This window comes from Brachyhypopomus gauderio, unplaced genomic scaffold, assembly GCF_052324685.1.
Source record: "Brachyhypopomus gauderio isolate BG-103 unplaced genomic scaffold, BGAUD_0.2 sc52, whole genome shotgun sequence".
Classification (NCBI taxonomy): Eukaryota; Metazoa; Chordata; class Actinopteri; order Gymnotiformes; family Hypopomidae; genus Brachyhypopomus; species Brachyhypopomus gauderio.
This window is the reverse complement of record NW_027506877.1, coordinates 2,185,563-2,202,579: the sequence shown is the minus strand read 5'-3', so window position 1 is coordinate 2,202,579 and position 17,017 is coordinate 2,185,563. Positions and strand designations below refer to the sequence as shown.

The window sequence follows — 17,017 nt, the reverse complement described above, 5'->3', positions numbered from 1 at the left end:
GTCAACAAAACAGGTGCAACCAAACCCATGGAATCGTTAAGTGAATGAATTACCAACATTTTACTACTGATCAGTAATTAATATTTTAAAAACCTGCAAGTCACCACTGCCAATCCGTGTGAAATAACCCGTTATTTTCGTATCGATTAGTTTCCAAGTTATCGCTAACTCTACCTCTTCAAACCCTTTACTGTATGAGTCAACCCGACCATTATAGCTAAGATAACGCTAGTTTTCTATTTACTACTAGACTATTATGTGTAACATAAGCTAGTTTTCTTAGTGCTTAACATAGTTAACCTTTATCATAGTGTCAATCGCATAGTTCGGTCATCTATGCTATAGCCTATTGTAGACATACAACACAAATTAGTCCGATGTTACTATCCAGCTGTTCTCTAGAAATATTGGGATATCACCCTACAAACACGAACAAAGCAGTGTATGTGCTAGATATCAACGTATTTTATAGGGGAATCGATATATTTGTGATTTTGTAATTAGTATCTCTCATTAAACACAAATATGCCCAAAATAAAACACTTCAATGTGTATAAAAAGCATATTGACGCCTGTATGTGTGCTGCCGGCGTTGTATGGTAATAAAACGGTTAACGAACAAGGTGTTATTAGCGTGCTTGTAATATGCTGGAGTAGGAGTTAAACTAACGCAGTGCTGCGCATCACAGTTGTGGAAGGAAGCGCACTCGGAGTGGAGGGGTTTGACTTCTCGTCTCACACGAAATTAGTGCTAAAGTGCTAAATGCGGAATCGCAGTTTTGGGAAGACTCGAATAAAACTGGAAGCTTTAAAAACGGCTGGGCTTAAATGGAGAAGCAAACCAAGTTCGGACTGATACGGCCGCACGGTGTCCGACTCCTGTGGTATAATGATCTAACTTTTGCGTTGTGGTAAACCTTTTGTGGACCACTGGGCCGGGTGAGGACAGCTAGACCGACACGACGATGTCCAACAACACGGGAGAGAACCTGTACAGCCACGTTCGCGTTTGGGCGTCCGCGTCTGCGTTCGGCTTCTTGCTTTTCTTCAACCTGGTCATCAACTGGACCATCGTGGCCGAGGACCGACTGCGCACGCACGCACGCTTCGTGCTCGTCTTCCACCTGCTCTTTTCTGCCTTGATCTACTTCGCGGTCTGTTTCATCTTCTACCTGCAAATTGACCTGGACGTCAGCATGGCCGCGTCTACTTGCGTGGCATTAATAACCATCCTGACCACAAGTGCGTCCAACATCTTGTTGACTATAACGGCGATGGCGCTGGACCGATATTTTGCCATTTGTTTCCCACTCAAGTACAGCGGCGTGTGTTTCAAACAGTGGCCGTGGTGCCTCGGGATTATAACATGGGGTCTTGCATCCATTATCCCTCTCACACTTTTCCCCAAAGTGGAGAACGGTACCGCTGACAGCTGGACCTGTAGGCGGGAAAGGTTGAAGGGAGGGGAAGTACATAAGATTTTATTGATTTCGATTTGTACGATACTAATTCTTTACAGCTACATGAGGATTTTATGTGAAGGGCGACGACTGGGTGTGCTGAATCGTCGCAACAGGGCCGGTTGCAAAACGATCGCCCTGCACGGCGCGCAACTCGCCGTGTATATAATCCCGAACTTCATCAACTTTGTCTTGCACGTTCTTAAAACCAAGAACGTGATCGTGAGTGAAACGAAGGAGCGATTTGCGGTGATAACGTTCGTGTTCTTTAGCCTGGCGCAGTGCATAGCGCCAATAGTGTACGGACTGCGCAAAGAGGAGCTCATCGAACACCTGTGTCACCGCTTCCCGTGCTTGACCTGTCGACTGAAGCGTGTCCTAGAGTGGACCGTTAACGTCACCCATCCTCACCACGGACCCCAGCAACGGTACGTCTTCACCTCAGAGATTCACAAATTCACCCTAGACATGCACCTGTGCCAGAATATCTACAATAAAAGTTTGTCAATAGCTATAGGCTATATCAACATGTAAGCTGATCTTAAAATGTATTCTTGTGATATTTCACCATGAACTTCAAAAGACTGAGACGCGTATTCAATTTTGCCTGATTGTATGCTGCCCATAAACCATAAAAATGAGTTTAACTTGTGTTAGCAATACCACATGAACTGGCTCGGGACTCGTTTATATATTAAAGGATGATTTATATAATCATAATGCTTTAAGATAGCTTTTTACCCGTTTTCTTAAGCAGAAAGTTAATTGGGGAAATGTCAGCTTCCTATTTCCTAAATACTTCCTATTTCCCCTAATAATGAAAGTATGGTTGATTTATTATAATGAGTAGAGTTGATTTATGACAATGAGTTAGGCTGATTAACAGATTGTTGTCACCGACAAACAGGCTTGTACTGGAGCAAGCTGAATATGATTGTGCAAAAGGGAGAATCGAAATCATACAAGCATAAATGTCCGAACCTGTTGAAGTGAATTAGGCAAAGAATGATTTCAGCACTGGATAAGTTTGGTGTTGACAGAAACATGTGTTTTAAATGTTTTCTGTTGTGATGAAAATGAAATAATATGCAAAAGTCAGGTTCACACTGCAGGACAACTGGACCGTCTCAGATTATCTTCCTATAGGTCATTCTGTAGTGTTGGGTGTGTACAGTCCAATATTTACCGGCCTGATATTGTAACAGTCCAGCTGGCATTGCAAAATATAATTAACATGTCACATATTTATAATTCATTATCCTGTAACGTGGGGATAAATGCCAGTTCTCTCATGTGAAACGCAATGTTGGGAGTCATGCTCTATTGAACATTAATCAGTTCTGTAGCTCCGGTTATTAATTTTTATACATTAATTCTCGATGTTGTGTAGCTTTGCCAGCATGTCAAAGAAAGTGGATCAGCTCTGTTGGCAAGTGAGAGGCTCCCGAGGTCAAATATAGGCAAAATGCATACACTGTAATGTTGTATCAAGTAACGTCATACATATATTAAGTTAAAAATGGCTTAATTTATAAATAATGTATATTTAATTACACTGCCATGTAAAAACTATAGCCTACTTGATCACTACTTTACTGTAATCTGCCATGTTTGTTTTGATCGACACATTCATGAGAAATTCTGCAACATTCTCAGAATCTGAAGTGTTGGTTAAGAATCTTGCTGACAAGCATAATCTCAGTGTGTGGTGTTTTACTCAGGGCAAATGATGTAGTGTGGGTACATTAGATGACAGAAGATTAACCAACGCCAAACAATGATGAATCTGTCATTATTTGTAGGGTCTCTATTTTCACATGGTTTGTGAACAATTGCACATACTGGACAGAAACTTACCAACAACTTAGTCAATGCTAAGCAAATCTGTCATCTCTGAGTTTTACAGTTAATGTCAGTGTATCCTAAACTAATGTCTGTTTTAATTTGTTCAGAATGAATTCATGATTCTAAACGATCAGCGTGTTTAACCTTAAAGATGAAACCTACTGATTTTACATTGGAAGAACAGAAATTCTAGGGAAATAAATCGATCATTTACTGGACCTGGATATGGTATACGTACACACTTTGTATTTGGACTTTGAGGGTCCCACTGAATGAAATTAGACTAATTAGAAAAAACACCTCTAATACAAAACTAGGTTTCTTGAGACTTTAAAGAAAGGTTGTTTGCTGTTGAATTTATACGTTTGCTGTGCATATTCCATGCTCCATCACAGTAACAACTACTGAGGCATAAATGAACATTATTAAAATTAACTTACTTTCTTTTAGGCAGAGGAGAATGACATCAGAGACACTTTTATCAAGAGAGACGTCACAGACAACTGTATGACCATCATACTCAAGGCACCTCAAGGCATACTCAAGACTGGATTTACTCATTTTCAGCTGTGAAAATGCGATGGACCACAGGATGGATTTAATATCCTCAATCTCAAAATATGAAATAATGTAGCAGACATTTTTTCAGTACTCTAATCTTTTTTCTTTACTAAGACATTGGGATCTATAGTATCACAAAGTGAGCTAGTGGAATCTGTTTAGCCCATGCTAACCCTAGCAAAAATGGTTGAAGGACAGCACTAAAAGCTCACCTCCGATTGATCTGTTTGACCCCACATTTAAATAAAGTCATAGATAGCCAAGTGTAGTGTAGTAAGCACTAAATGCTCTGCAGAATTTACTGTTTTCCAAGTTTTTTATTATTGCCAGTTCATTTACTTATTACAAAAGTCAATTACATAAAAAACGTGAAGACAGAGCGCTATACTATTACAGTACAGGCAAGCAGATGGTAATATTTCCTGTTAATTAAAAAATCATGCCTTGAGTACTTCAGCTACAGGCCAAGGATATCAGTTTAAAACGTGTGTCTGACAAACTGCATGTGCACTCCCCACTATGCTGGGAGAGAAGTGTACCGTCTCTGCTCACTCACTTTCACTTACAGGCTTTCTAGAGACAAAACAGGAACACAATTGTTTAAGGGAACCAAAGATAAAATCTACATTGTTATTAACATAGTTCCCATTTAATGTGTGCATTCATGCAGATGCATAACCAGTAACTGAATTGTCAGTTGTGTAATGGTGAAGCCTGTGGTCAGGTATGAACACTTCTGTATTGAGGATATTTTTACCTTTCTGTTTGAAAAACAACCAAACATTTTGCAACCATTTCCTGTTTGTATTCATACACCCGGACCATTTGAGAGGTTTGAAGGATAAAACCCTACGTGAATCAATTTAATTCCCTTTGAATGTTTCTTTGCAGACTGGTCTATTAGCCATGCGTGACCGGTACGATAATGCAGGGCAAACTACGTGCGCAGATATCAGAGTGAAAAAAGAAAGGACGCCGGAAAGTAGAACTAGAAACAGGACAAGGGGTCAAGTGTGGGTTAGTCTACAGATTACAGAGTTTACGGTAGTGAAAGAAAAACTTTCAAACCAAACCTGCCCATATAACCATGCAAGCAATGGTTATGAGAGCCCCAAATACATATTTCACAATATCCAGCTGCCAGAATTATTATTATTATTATTACCATTTTCTACATTTTCTGTACATTCAGACTTCAATTAAACTTCATTTAAATCGTTGACCGGCACAAGTGGCAAACTGAAAACTAGAATCATAGCATCCCTTCTGTAACACTGTAGCACTCTTGGGGAAAATCCATAGGAAGTGTAGTAACTGCTAAAATGTTACAGGATAGGTTAGACTGGTTATGGCAGCAAGAGTGACAGAACCGGCGAGTCTTTAAAAGCCCAGGGGATTGGGGTTCACCACTCCTCCATTTTCAACCACAGCGGAGGAAATAGCATTCAGGTTCTTGAAGATCTGCTTGGATGAACCAGACTTCAGGAACTTAATGTCCCTCATGATCCTGTCATGGGCCTGTAGAAGGTAAAGATGCAGTAGTTAGACAAAATGGAGAGGGAGTATGAAGAGAGTATGCGTGAGATGGAGGAAGGTGTGAGGAGCCTCTCACCTCAATGCACCAGGTTTCACACAGCATCTTCTCGTGTTGGGCAGAAGAGTGGCCCTGGCTCAGGGCCCTGGAGGCTCTGGAGGAGAAGCACACACGCTTACTTAACCCTCACGTTCATACCGCACACGCCGCACCATGTATGTATGTATGATGGGGTGTAGGGAGGTTAAAAGAGGAGACAGAGTCAGCGTTACCTAGACAATACAACCACCATAGCGTACAGGTCAATAGCTATATCTGCAACTCTTTTCAGAACGAACTGTTCATCTGTTAGAAACAAAACAAACATTCAGGAAATACGAAGTATGAACATACACTAAGGTATGCAAACTGGCAAGATCATTCATTTGATGTGGAAGTTGAATTTGTCAAATAATCACAAAAAAATGTCTGCACAAGCAACTGTGTGCACTCTACACTCGGCAGATAACGGTAGCGGTTGCAAGATTGTGAAAGATAAACCTGCAGGGTTTCTTATAAAGCACAGAGTTTCTATACAGTGGGAAATCTTATAAACTCCACCTACCCACGGCACTGAGAAAGGAAGCACTTAAATAACCCGTATTAAATTACATCACACAGAGGACTATTTTTTATTCCACTTTAGAAAGACCTCCATTACACCTTTCTAAACCTGAACACAGGTGTCCTTGGGTACAAGAAGTGTCTTATCCAAGTGTTTGTATGCATGTATTATAGCTTTAAATAAGTAAAATAATTCAGTACATTTGAACAAAACTGCAATACAACTGGTAATTTAACACTCTTAAGATTATTGGATTCACATCCCTAATACTCACCGATGATCTTCTTGCCATGCTTTAAAAGCTGCTCTTCAATGACCACTCCAAAATGTTCAATGGCCTTAACGGTCTGAGAGAAGAACACCACAGCAATCACAAAACAGAAAACTACAGTGCACAACCCACACCTATAGGAACATCTGTTCCTGTTCAGTTGTGAAGCAGCTCAGAGTTGACCATCGCGTCTGTGTCGCCAGCTTACAGAACAACCGAGTGTTGATCAGGTTAACATCCTAGTAAAGACATTATTAGATACAGAATAAACGCCAATGCATTCAAACAGCATTAAAAGTGCCGTATTAACAAAGGCAAAATGAGACCACCAATCACATCTCCATTAGGTTAAAAAACAACTGCTTCCCTATTGATTACATCACAGAGCAACACTGACATGGTTGTGGGTACTGAGCTGATACAAGTTTATTTAAGCACAGTAGTGCTGCAAAGGTTTTTACACATCAGTATTGGGCTGGATAGGGGTGATTCATGTCCCAGTGTCTACTCTCAGATGAGCCGCTACAGACTACAGCTGTATGCCTAGGTGGTGTTTCTAATAAATAATAGTGAGTGTAACCCTCTCAATAAGTGTTAAAGTGTCAAGTGAGTGTCTGCATTTTCTCACCAGCTCTCCGCTGTGAGCCAGTTCTGGGTGGACGGTCCCCTGGAGAGTGAGGCCTGACCCCATGCCTGCCGTTCTACAGGGAGGGAGGGAGGGAGGGAGAGGGAACGAATGATCATTTTCTTATATACACTCATATAAATGTGAACATTCTTGCCATAACCGGTTGAAAGCAAATGACCTCTGACCTCTTGGCTCGTTTAGTGAACTCTCCAGCTAGCAGGCTAGCATTGCCCAGCGGATTCTTCAGTGCTTTCTGTAGACCCTTTAGCTGGTTCCCTACATTCTATATTATAAAAAGAACAAAAAAAAAGTTAATATATTAAAATACATTTAATATTACTTTCAGAAAGCAATAATTCTGTGTCAGTTGCCAGGATAGGGCTTCACTGGCCTTGCATAACTTTTTTTTTATTTTTATTGATCCACCCCAAAAACATGTCACAAAACCAGCTACATTTGGATTATAGCAACTGCCCACACCTGCACACATTGAGCCTCAGTTTGGTTTCTGTGGCAGATGAAACGTACACAAAAATCTCTTCTTTTCCTGTCAGCGCCGTTCGCTCCTAGATTACCTGGAAGCCATTGAGTGCCACAAACAGTCGCAGGATGTCGTTGGTGCCCTCAAAGATGCGGAAGATTCGCAGGTCTCTCATTACTCTCTCGACCCCAGGTTCCTGCAGCAAGCCAACAGCATACATGAACACTTGGCACAAGGCTCGCCATCACAATGTGGACTCTGCCACCCACACACCAAGCACACAGTGTGAGGTTTACCAGATAAACCATTTCAAAATAAAGGTTTCTTTTAAGGTGGTCTTAAAAACCTTTTCGGCTTTTGCTACCACATGTGAAATGGTTATGGAACCACAAAAACACTTTAAAACATTAATGTGTAATCAATTTCTTAACAGAAACGGTTAAATGTACTGAACCAACGGAACCGAATTCAGTCAAAGCTCAAGCATGTTAAATAACACTCTGGTAAAACAAAAAATCCTAATACACTAAAACGATCGTCTTTGAAATGTCTCCATGACCATTCGTGTCATCAGCAACAAGATTTCAACATGGTTCGATACTTCTATCCAATCAAGAAAGTTGGCAAGTCATGCACATGGGGATTGGCAAGGCAAACGTCTTCTTAAATGCTTTTGAATAAAAACCATTAGACTTTCCAAAGACAGGATTTTTACGGAACCAGCAGAAGTAAAAAGACCAGCTGGATGAGCTAGAACTTTTGAAAGCGGACACAGCTTTGGATGAAAGCTTATGCAATAAATGCTGCGCCACTATTCATGCCACCATATTGGGCAACCAATCCTGAAAGACCTTAATGATGGACTGATTCCAACACAGTGCTCACATGAGATAAGATTGCACACTTTGCACACTGGCAAAGACAAATCAAATCAAATGTTAAGGTCACTCCTCCATATAGTTTGTATAAACTGGATCAAATTGTGGTTTATTATGTTCTATGGCACAACACACAACAGTCCAGCAGTGCCGGAGCCAATAGGGGTGGTTTATCTAGGTATTGGCTGGTTCTGAGACTAGTAAGGCAGAAAACAAACATGAAGGGGAACAAGCAGTCTCCCTTTCTGCAAATAAACTCGCTGATTCATTCAGACTGCTGCTCACTTCTGTCTACACACTCTTACATGGTCACAAAACTGCGCTACAGCAATGACTAGCACAACAGTACGTTTTAGCCACAATGAATATGGCTTAAATAAAGGAGGAAAAAACAAAAGACCCCCCACCCCCCTCTGTCCACAATATGACCCACATTTTGCTAACTACATGTTAAGTTTCACTTTAGTGCAACAGTGTCTTCAGCAGTTAATGCTGATTCTGAGGGCCTCAATTACATGACACCTACACTGTTTTCCATGACCCACAAGATGTCTGTGTCCCACTTAAGTGTCAAATTCATGTAGGAGTTTCTGAAGGCTAGCAACAAAAAGTGTGCCGGAAAAAGTTGGCACCCTTGTGCAGATATAGTTACAAATTTGCGATTAGACCGTTTCTATTAAGTCAAACAGAACAAGTTTATCTAAAAGAATAAGCAAATAAATGACGTTCAGTTTTTAAACCATTGGTCGGTAGATTAACTTGTGTGTTTTGGGCTACTGTCTTGTACACTGTGTGGACTGTGGTTCAAATGGTTGTTAACTAAACCATTCACACTGGTTACAGAACACTTTTTTTTCCATCTGAAGATTGCATCATTGATGCTTTCTCATCACAAACATGTAAAAAGTAAAACAAATGTAAAAATGTCAAAACATACATTACATTTTAATACATACATTTAGACATGACATTTTCTGGCTAAAGAATGTTTTGTGAATATATTTTCTCTCAGGGGACCACTAGGTACTAAAATGACAAAATGTGCTATACCAGTTCTCATTCTATTCCTTTAAAGTCACCAATTGTATAGCAGTAGGCAAAACTGAAAGTAAAGAAATGCATCTGATGTAATTGACAAAGTGATCATTGGACCAACCTTCATAAACCCCATTCCGCCCATAATCTGAATGCATTCATCGGTCACTGTCCATGCTGCTTCCTGAAACAGAGACATACATCCCCCTTAAAAACAAACCATAAAGAACAACATTCATTTTCACACAGTCTTACTTCTGCGATTGTATCAGATACCTGTGAAAAATGATTAAACTTAACATAAATCTCAGATTTCTGGAAAGACATTAAGGACTGAGCAGAGTCAGTGAGTTGGGCCTTTTTAAGAGACAGGGAAGCTTTATCAGTATTTAAACTTTCTTCCCAAATCACTAGAAAAATTTTACAGGGATTTATAACTATGTAATTATTGTACAGTGCCAGTTAAAGACTTACAGAAGCAAAGATTTTACTGATGGCCGCCTCAATCTGGAAATCTGTTGCGCCACTGTCCATATTCCCACTGACCATATAGGCCATGGACTGAACGCAGGAGAGAGCGCAGACAAACAGACACATATGAAACAAGTTGCAGAATTTAGTCATCAAATATGCATTTCACGAGAATTCAAAGGAAATAGAGAGGCCACAGTTCTTGAGAAAGTGGGGTAAACAGTGGCACGTTTGCACTTGTGAAAACCACCGAGCAACCTACTCCACATCCTTCTGTTGCTTCTTTATGCCGAGTACATTTTATCAGGACAGAGTTCTAGCACAAGACAGCCATGGCCTCACCGTGCCTTTTTCCCCCCCAGACAATTTTTTAGCCAAAAAAATGAACCACAGGGTCATCATGAGATCTTTAAACAAAGTTTCAATATTCAATATCATACACTGAACAAATAACAAATATGTGGTTGCAAGTAGCACTTAGTAAAAGGTTCCTGCTCACCTCCGCGACATACTGCAGCATGGCCATTCTGGCGATCTTCTCCTGTATGGTCCCAAACGTGTGGATCTTGCTCCCGAACTGGGTCCTATTGGCAGCATGATCCACCTGGATGGGTGGGTTGGTGGGGGGTGTTCAGTGAACACACAGTTCAGGCCTTAATTCAAACCTCACAGTTCAAATCCTTTTTCCTCTCTCAGTTGCAGCACACCTGACTCAAACAATTCTGAATTAATCAGATAGGTATCACGCATCGGGAGACTGAAGGCCATGGCCTTGTGCATTCCTGATGTAATGGGTGAATGATGCATGTAATCCGGCACACAGGGAGGTGAAAGCACAATGCAGAAGGTGAGAGCCAATTTGCTGTATAATCGACCGGAGAAATCAGAGTGTTAGTGACACAGTAAGTGCTACTTGGCCTTTTGTATGCTAAAGGTTTCTAGGTATCTTTTGTGAACCATTCTATGCAGTCGTATCATAGATTTATGGACATTCAACAAACTAATGCTGGCTTATTTACTCTCTAGGAAGGTTATTTCCAAAGGAAAAAAAATGGCTGTTCTCTTTTTGATTTCAGTATTGACGTACCACTGAATTACCATGTTTCAGTCACCCTCACTGCTTACTCTAAAACACAGTCTTCCTTAAAGGACCTTTGATTGTCTTAATGTCTACCCATTAGGGTAGACAAATGTTAGTTATAACAGACAGTATTAGCAAGTCAGTTAGCATTAACTGTCCCTTTGAATTCTGACATTGATGCTGATGAGACAGACAAGAAGTGAACACACATTTTAAAGTGTTGGATAAGTAAAAAACCAAATAAATATTCTTCACTAATAATAATGTCTTGTTGGTTTGCCTGAAACATTAAATAGTGGCTTTTAATAGTCACTTTTAGCTTTACATTTTGCCACTTAAGGTGAGTGGGCAAGTGCCATGACCGCAGAGGTTCTTGGCAAAGACTTGCAACCAGACTGAAAGGTCCAGACCCTTATGCTCATGAACACACTGCCTCCTTTTCAATAATCCCAGCGTTGTAAGAATCATGCAATTTAAATTGCAATTTAGTTTAGTTACAACACCTTCCACTTACAAGCTCAGCCTGCAACATCTACTGTGGTGGTGGCATATTTTTCCTTCACTTTTATACACAAAAGGACTCTGTGGGAAGTTCCGTGCTTTTGAAATAGTTGTTTTTCTCTCCCAGATTTGCTTCTCCAACTTGTTTAGAATGCTCCCTTGTCTTCAGTTTGATTTTTTTTTCTTTGAGAGTTTCCACCATGTTGTGGATAAGGTTAATCTGAACCAGCTGATCATAAAAGTGGTCCATATACATGATGGGTGGTCTGTTGAAGGATTACTTGTGTGGTGCTGAAAATATTTATGCTTCCAGTTTCAAAAGGGTTTGAAAATGGGATTTAAAAGGCTTATTTATATGCCTGTGTGGATCAGTCAGGAAAAAAAAATTTTCAAAAAGCGACAAATTTTCTGCCTGTGAAACTGAATGCTGTGAAAAGTGATTTTGTTAAGGTGCTGTAAATATCTAAATCAAGCAATCAACAGGCACTAAGAATGTGATGAAACAGGTACAAATTCCTGTTCATACAGACCTCGAGCAGCACAGTGTAAATATATGCAGGGGAATTTCCCTGTGCAGGTCTACCTCACAGAGGAAGTGAGGGTGATGTGGGGGGTGGGGAGGAAACACGATGGCAAAAGGACAAAAAAAAGAAAAAAGAAACCATGCTAGACAAACTGGTGAGTTGTGAGGAAATGAAAGCAAATAAGAGTCGAGTCGACTTGGTGTCAAAACACGCGCACATGCAGAAATGCAGACTTCTTCACACCCATCCACCCGCCCGCACATAGAACACGAACACACACACACACACACACACACACACACACACACACACACACACACACACACACACACACACACACGCACCGCTTTAGCGAGGACACCCTTCATGGTTCCGGAGAGCGCTGCAGCCATGCCGAAGCGGCCGTTGTTGAGGATGTTCATGGCTACCTTGAAGCCGCCGCCCACCTCGCCCAGGACACAGTCGGCGGGCACACGCACGTTCTCAAAGTACACCTCTGCTGTGTTTGAGGCCTTGATGCCCATCTTTTTCTCCGGGGGGCCACTGGACGAAGGGACAAACAAAAGATACATTTTCAAACATGTACATGTATACACCTCAGCTGGAATGTACTACACTGACGAAGGCCGGTCCCAACACGATTTCGGTCCGACTGATAGATGGGGATGGGTAATCGTTTAAACAAACAATGTGATAAACAGTAGAACAGCTGCCATGTAACATTTGTAAAACAATAACTTTGAGTACGTTCTGCACATGTACATTTGTGTCATAACTAAAGTTCCTGTGAGCCAGGAGCTGGCCTGCAGAAGACATTTAAGCTTCATAATTTTAAAGACTTTGATGGATGGATAGTTTGATGGATGGCTGTAGAACTTGCGACCACAAGCTATTCAGACAAGTGTATGAGCAAATTAATGTGGGTTTCTGTTGCACCGCGCCAACCCCTTGCCTATCTCTCAAAATATGTAGGCACCATGGAGAGTATGATTTCCTGCGTCTGCCTTTACTCTAATTAAATGAAAAAAAAAAAAAAGAAGGCACCCACTAAAAAAATGACCCTCCAAACAGAACGGAAGGAGAGTACGGCATTGTACTGTTACAAGATGTATGCAGACACAGTCAAAACTGTAGTACACCACAAAGTTTCCAGAGAAACAGGACGTATTCAACAGAGGGCCTTCATCAGCTATGCAAACAAAGTGCTTCTGAATTTGAAGAAACAGAATTTAAACTGGTTCCTCCTCCAGCAAATCCGGCAGAACCTTGCTTGCACAGCTGATGAAAGACCTCCGTCCTACTGACCTCTGTCAGTCCCAAGTCTCAGATACAATAAACCTGAACTCACCTTGTGACCCCTCCGAAGCTCCTCTCAACAATGAAAGCCGTGATCTTATCCTTCACTTCTCCAGTCTTCTCATCTTTCAAAGGAGTCTTGGCAAACACAGTAAATATCTCTGCCAGACCTCCATTACTGGTGGGGGCCAAAGGAAAAATTATTTAATGCATAAAACATACAATCACACTCACACAATGCACATACCTAACTGTAGCCTGATGTATACTGCTGTGTTCAGTTCAAGCTATTGGCATAGATGTACTGTATTTATAAAATACAGATGCCCCCTGGTGGCCCAAACCCCAAATTGTTGGTTGTGTGTGTGTACACACAAGCATGAGAGTATGTGGACTCATCTTTAAACGTGGCGTGCGTCCTACACACCTGATCCAGATCTTGCTCCCGTTGAGTGTATAGTACTTCCCACACGGGGAGGCTACAGCAGTGGTCCTGATGGAGGCTGCATCAGAGCCGCTAGCCGGCTCGGTCAGGCAGTACGCCGCCATCGTTTCCCCTGCACAACGACGCACAACATGTCACACAGACTAAAAATCAACCCGCAAGGTCAAACAAACAAAACAAATAATCACACGGACTGTAGTATAATGTGCATGTGCATTTTACCGTACTGTTAAACTGTAGTATAATGTTGTTAGACTATAGTATAATGTTGCATGTGCAAAAGACTTTAACACATTAAGGATTCTAGACAACCAATAGAAAGTGATATGTTAAATTAAACAGTCCTGATACAGGACACATACAAATGAATGCTAGGTGTGCAGACACCGGGTGTTGGCTGTGTTATTTACATCAGTCACCTCTTACCTGAAGCCAACTTAGGCAAGTATTTCTCTTTCTGCTGCCGGTTGCCAAACAAGAGAATGCCCTTAAAGCCAATAGACTGGTGTGCGCCAAGGGTGATGCCCACACCAAGGTCATGCAAACCCACGATCTCCACCAGCCTGGCATACTGACGATGACAACACACACACACACACACACACACACCAGATGCTGGATATCATCTCTGCCCTCCTTTTCCACATATTCCCTCTACACAATCCACTCCTCCTTTTTGCTCATTAGACATCCAGAGTTGCGTGCATCTCCCTTGTGAGGTGCCTCCTGGTCTCAGGCTCTCCAGGTCCACCTCTATTCTCCCCACTCTTTCTCCATGTTCCTCCCTGCTGGCCTCCTTTCTCCCCAGTGCTAACTGCTTACCTGCGTGTTGTTGAGTCCCACACCGCCCAGTTCAGCAGGCACCTGCAGGCCAAAGGCCCCCATCTCCTTCAATCCCTCCAAGGTGTGGTCTTCCACCTTCTCCAGGGCATCATTCTTAGCAGGATCATTGACCTCCTACACGCAAGCGCACACACACACACACACAATGGGGCAAATGGAGAAAGAAATCATTGTGAGATCAAAAAACAACATATATAAAAAGATAAGAATACAAAAATATTAACAATATAGCCTTCTTTATTTGATTTATTTGATTAATGAAACTTACTTCAAAAAATTTCTCACAAGGTCCCACCAGCTCTCTGAGAAACTGAGATTGGTCCTCATTCAGCACTGAAATATATTAAAAAGTAAAACTTCACAGCATGAACTTCACAATTTAAACGTAGAATTAATTACCAGTACCACAACAAGTAGCTACCACAATGACGTCGCAGCAGTATCTGACAGAACTTCATCAAGTGCAACATCACTGTGATGTTTAGAAACATACCAAACACATAGTTTCTTCCCTTAAAGTGTGCTTAAGTTAAGCCAAGATACCTGATGGAAAGGGGAACACTTGTGAGGTACTGATTTGCCCTTTAAACATGTTCATCGCAAAGGACTTCGACTCCTGTACAAGAGAGAGGTTGAACAGCTCTTCAAAAGCTCCATTCAAAACTGGACCAAGCTGCACATATGAAAGCTAAACTGGAGCAGCAGACACGCACCACACCGACGGCCTTCTTGTCCACCTTGTCCACTTTGACGGCTGCATCGGTGCCAGCTGCTGGCTTCTCCAATACTGCCTGCACATCGAGACAAAGAAAGCTAACGGAGGAAAGCAACTGTGTGTGGCACTAGAAATCATTTCATTAGAGATATTTAAATATTTTTCAAACACCAGTACTAGACATGAAGTGATAAATATCAGCCAGCACCAGCTACCTTTATGATTTAATTTGTGGTCAATATTTCTATCTTTCAAATCCACAAATTTTTTTGTGTATGCATGTTCTGCCTTGCTAGTCAGCTAACCTGAACACACACACACACACACACACACACACACACACACACACACACACACACACACAACTTTAATTCATTTTGGTTACCCCCCCCACCTTCACCTTTGCCCCATTTATGTTATTCCCCATCCAGACATCACGCCCTGAAGGCAAAGGTACAACAGCCACGAGCCTACTTCACAGTTTTAGTGCAGTCTAAAAACAGACAGGACAGATACGTGCTGGACAATGTGAACCAGAGGCCACCCGCGAAGACATCAAGCTTCTCTCTCACTCTCTGGCTGGTTTTCAAAATGCGTACTTGTATTTCAACAAGAAACCATGGCTGAATGGTTGCAAATTCCCCCCTGGTATTATTTGGTTCTTTCATATACTCTTGTAAAATCGTTCATTAGTAGGCAAGTGCAAATATGCACTTTACACTCTCTCTCCATACACACACACACAAACATTTTGCGTAATATTTTTTACACAGATGTTGTGTTATGTGAATAAAGCACCATTTTCTCTGCTTGTATAAAAGGTTACTGATTGGGGAATTGTTCCATTACATCTATGCAAAAGTGACACCCAATGTCATACTGTCCCAGATCATGTGAACTGAATGTGACCTTTGCCCTACATTCAGTGACTTCCTAGTGTTTTCCCCTTTCCTTGTCATTATGAGTACAGATATACAACTAAACTCCGTATAACTAAGCTAAACACAAAGCAATCAATTCCCATGTCTCATATTTTATGTTTTTACCAACAAATTAAGGTCTCAACTTACCTCGGCAGCCTGGCTAGCGTACAGACGGCCATTCTGCGCAGTTAAGACGGCTCCTGTTTGCCTCGGCACCCTAGAGAAGCGTCAACAAGGGGGCACTTGATCTAGACGTTTGCATTTTCACGTTAAAGCGCATTATAGCTCTGTAAACATATCATAATCCATACATGCTGGCTTATAAACCTTGATCGACATCACTGAACATGCCCAGCCAAACCAAAGCCAAGCTAGCCAGCTAACGTAAGTGATGAACGTTAATGACGGTCAAACGTAAGAACTAATCAATACACCGAGGTGAGCTGATCAATAATGAGGACACACGGAGCTGGGCGGCCCACTCACCCCGATAGAGACGGTGGCAGGCGGAGGACGGCGCCGCACAGGGCCGGACTCTGAGCTACCTTCCTCAGTAACATGATTAGCTAAGACCGCTAACTATCGGACACGTCGGTTAAATATCGCGGTTACGGTAGATCGGTGTTTCTGATCCGCTTAACTTTTTAACCGGATTAAATAATCCAGTTTAGACCAACAAATTGTTCCCCGCCGAGAACACAAGCCTTGCTAGCCAGACAAAGATATCTACGTCGGTGGTTTCGGCAGGGGGAAATAATAACACAATCCTCAACCTGCTTTGCGTGTTCTGCTGATTTATTATCGGCTACCTGCAATCTCTTAAAATTATCATGTCACACAACATATGAAGATTTCATTTTCTATCCGTCACTGGCGCGTCTGTTCACCGGAAGTTATTATAAAGAGTAAAAAGGGAGGGGA

The 17,017-nt window shown here is 41.6% G+C and overlaps 2 protein-coding genes across 2 annotated transcripts; one reads left to right on the top strand and one right to left on the bottom strand.

Moving 5' to 3' along the window:
• The first annotated feature begins 690 nt into the window (after positions 1–690).
• On the top strand, positions 691–4,624 carry LOC143488552 (odorant receptor 131-2). Its single transcript, XM_076987330.1, has 2 exons — positions 691–1,888; positions 3,756–4,624. The coding sequence occupies exons 1-2, from the start codon at positions 966–968 to the stop codon at positions 3,814–3,816; spliced, it is 984 nt and encodes a 327-aa protein (XP_076843445.1). The 5' UTR covers positions 691–965; the 3' UTR covers positions 3,817–4,624.
• acadvl (acyl-CoA dehydrogenase very long chain) lies at positions 4,164–16,996 on the bottom strand. The gene is made up of 20 exons (XM_076987329.1): positions 16,583–16,996; positions 16,244–16,313; positions 15,172–15,249; positions 15,002–15,074; positions 14,727–14,791; positions 14,438–14,572; positions 14,042–14,186; positions 13,598–13,727; positions 13,223–13,348; positions 12,219–12,417; positions 10,268–10,372; positions 9,772–9,858; positions 9,419–9,481; positions 7,479–7,580; positions 7,089–7,186; positions 6,904–6,976; positions 6,279–6,351; positions 5,673–5,745; positions 5,479–5,554; positions 4,164–5,384 (listed from the first exon to the last, which is right to left on the bottom strand). The coding sequence occupies exons 1-20, from the start codon at positions 16,654–16,656 to the stop codon at positions 5,247–5,249; spliced, it is 1,983 nt and encodes a 660-aa protein (XP_076843444.1). The 5' UTR covers positions 16,657–16,996; the 3' UTR covers positions 4,164–5,246.
• Between the last annotated feature and the right edge of the window lie 21 nt (positions 16,997–17,017).

What these genes read in the sequence shown, in the direction of transcription:
- LOC143488552 (XM_076987330.1), top strand. Translation starts at nt 966, where the DNA reads ATGTCCAACAACACGGGAGAGAACCTGTACAGCCACGTTCGCGTTTGG. An exon ending in CACCACGGACCCCAGCAACG is followed by an intron (nt 1,889 to 3,755) that starts GTACGTCTTCAC and finishes ACTTTCTTTTAG; the next exon opens with GCAGAGGAGAATGACATCAG.
- acadvl (XM_076987329.1), bottom strand. Translation starts at nt 16,656, where the DNA reads ATGTTACTGAGGAAGGTAGCTCAGAGTCCGGCCCTGTGCGGCGCCGTC. An exon ending in CTTGCCTAAGTTGGCTTCAG is followed by an intron (nt 13,728 to 14,041) that starts GTAAGAGGTGAC and finishes GTCGTTGTGCAG; the next exon opens with GGGAAACGATGGCGGCGTAC. An exon ending in AGGGTGTCCTCGCTAAAGCG is followed by an intron (nt 10,373 to 12,218) that starts GTGCGTGTGTGT and finishes CCACCCATCCAG; the next exon opens with GTGGATCATGCTGCCAATAG.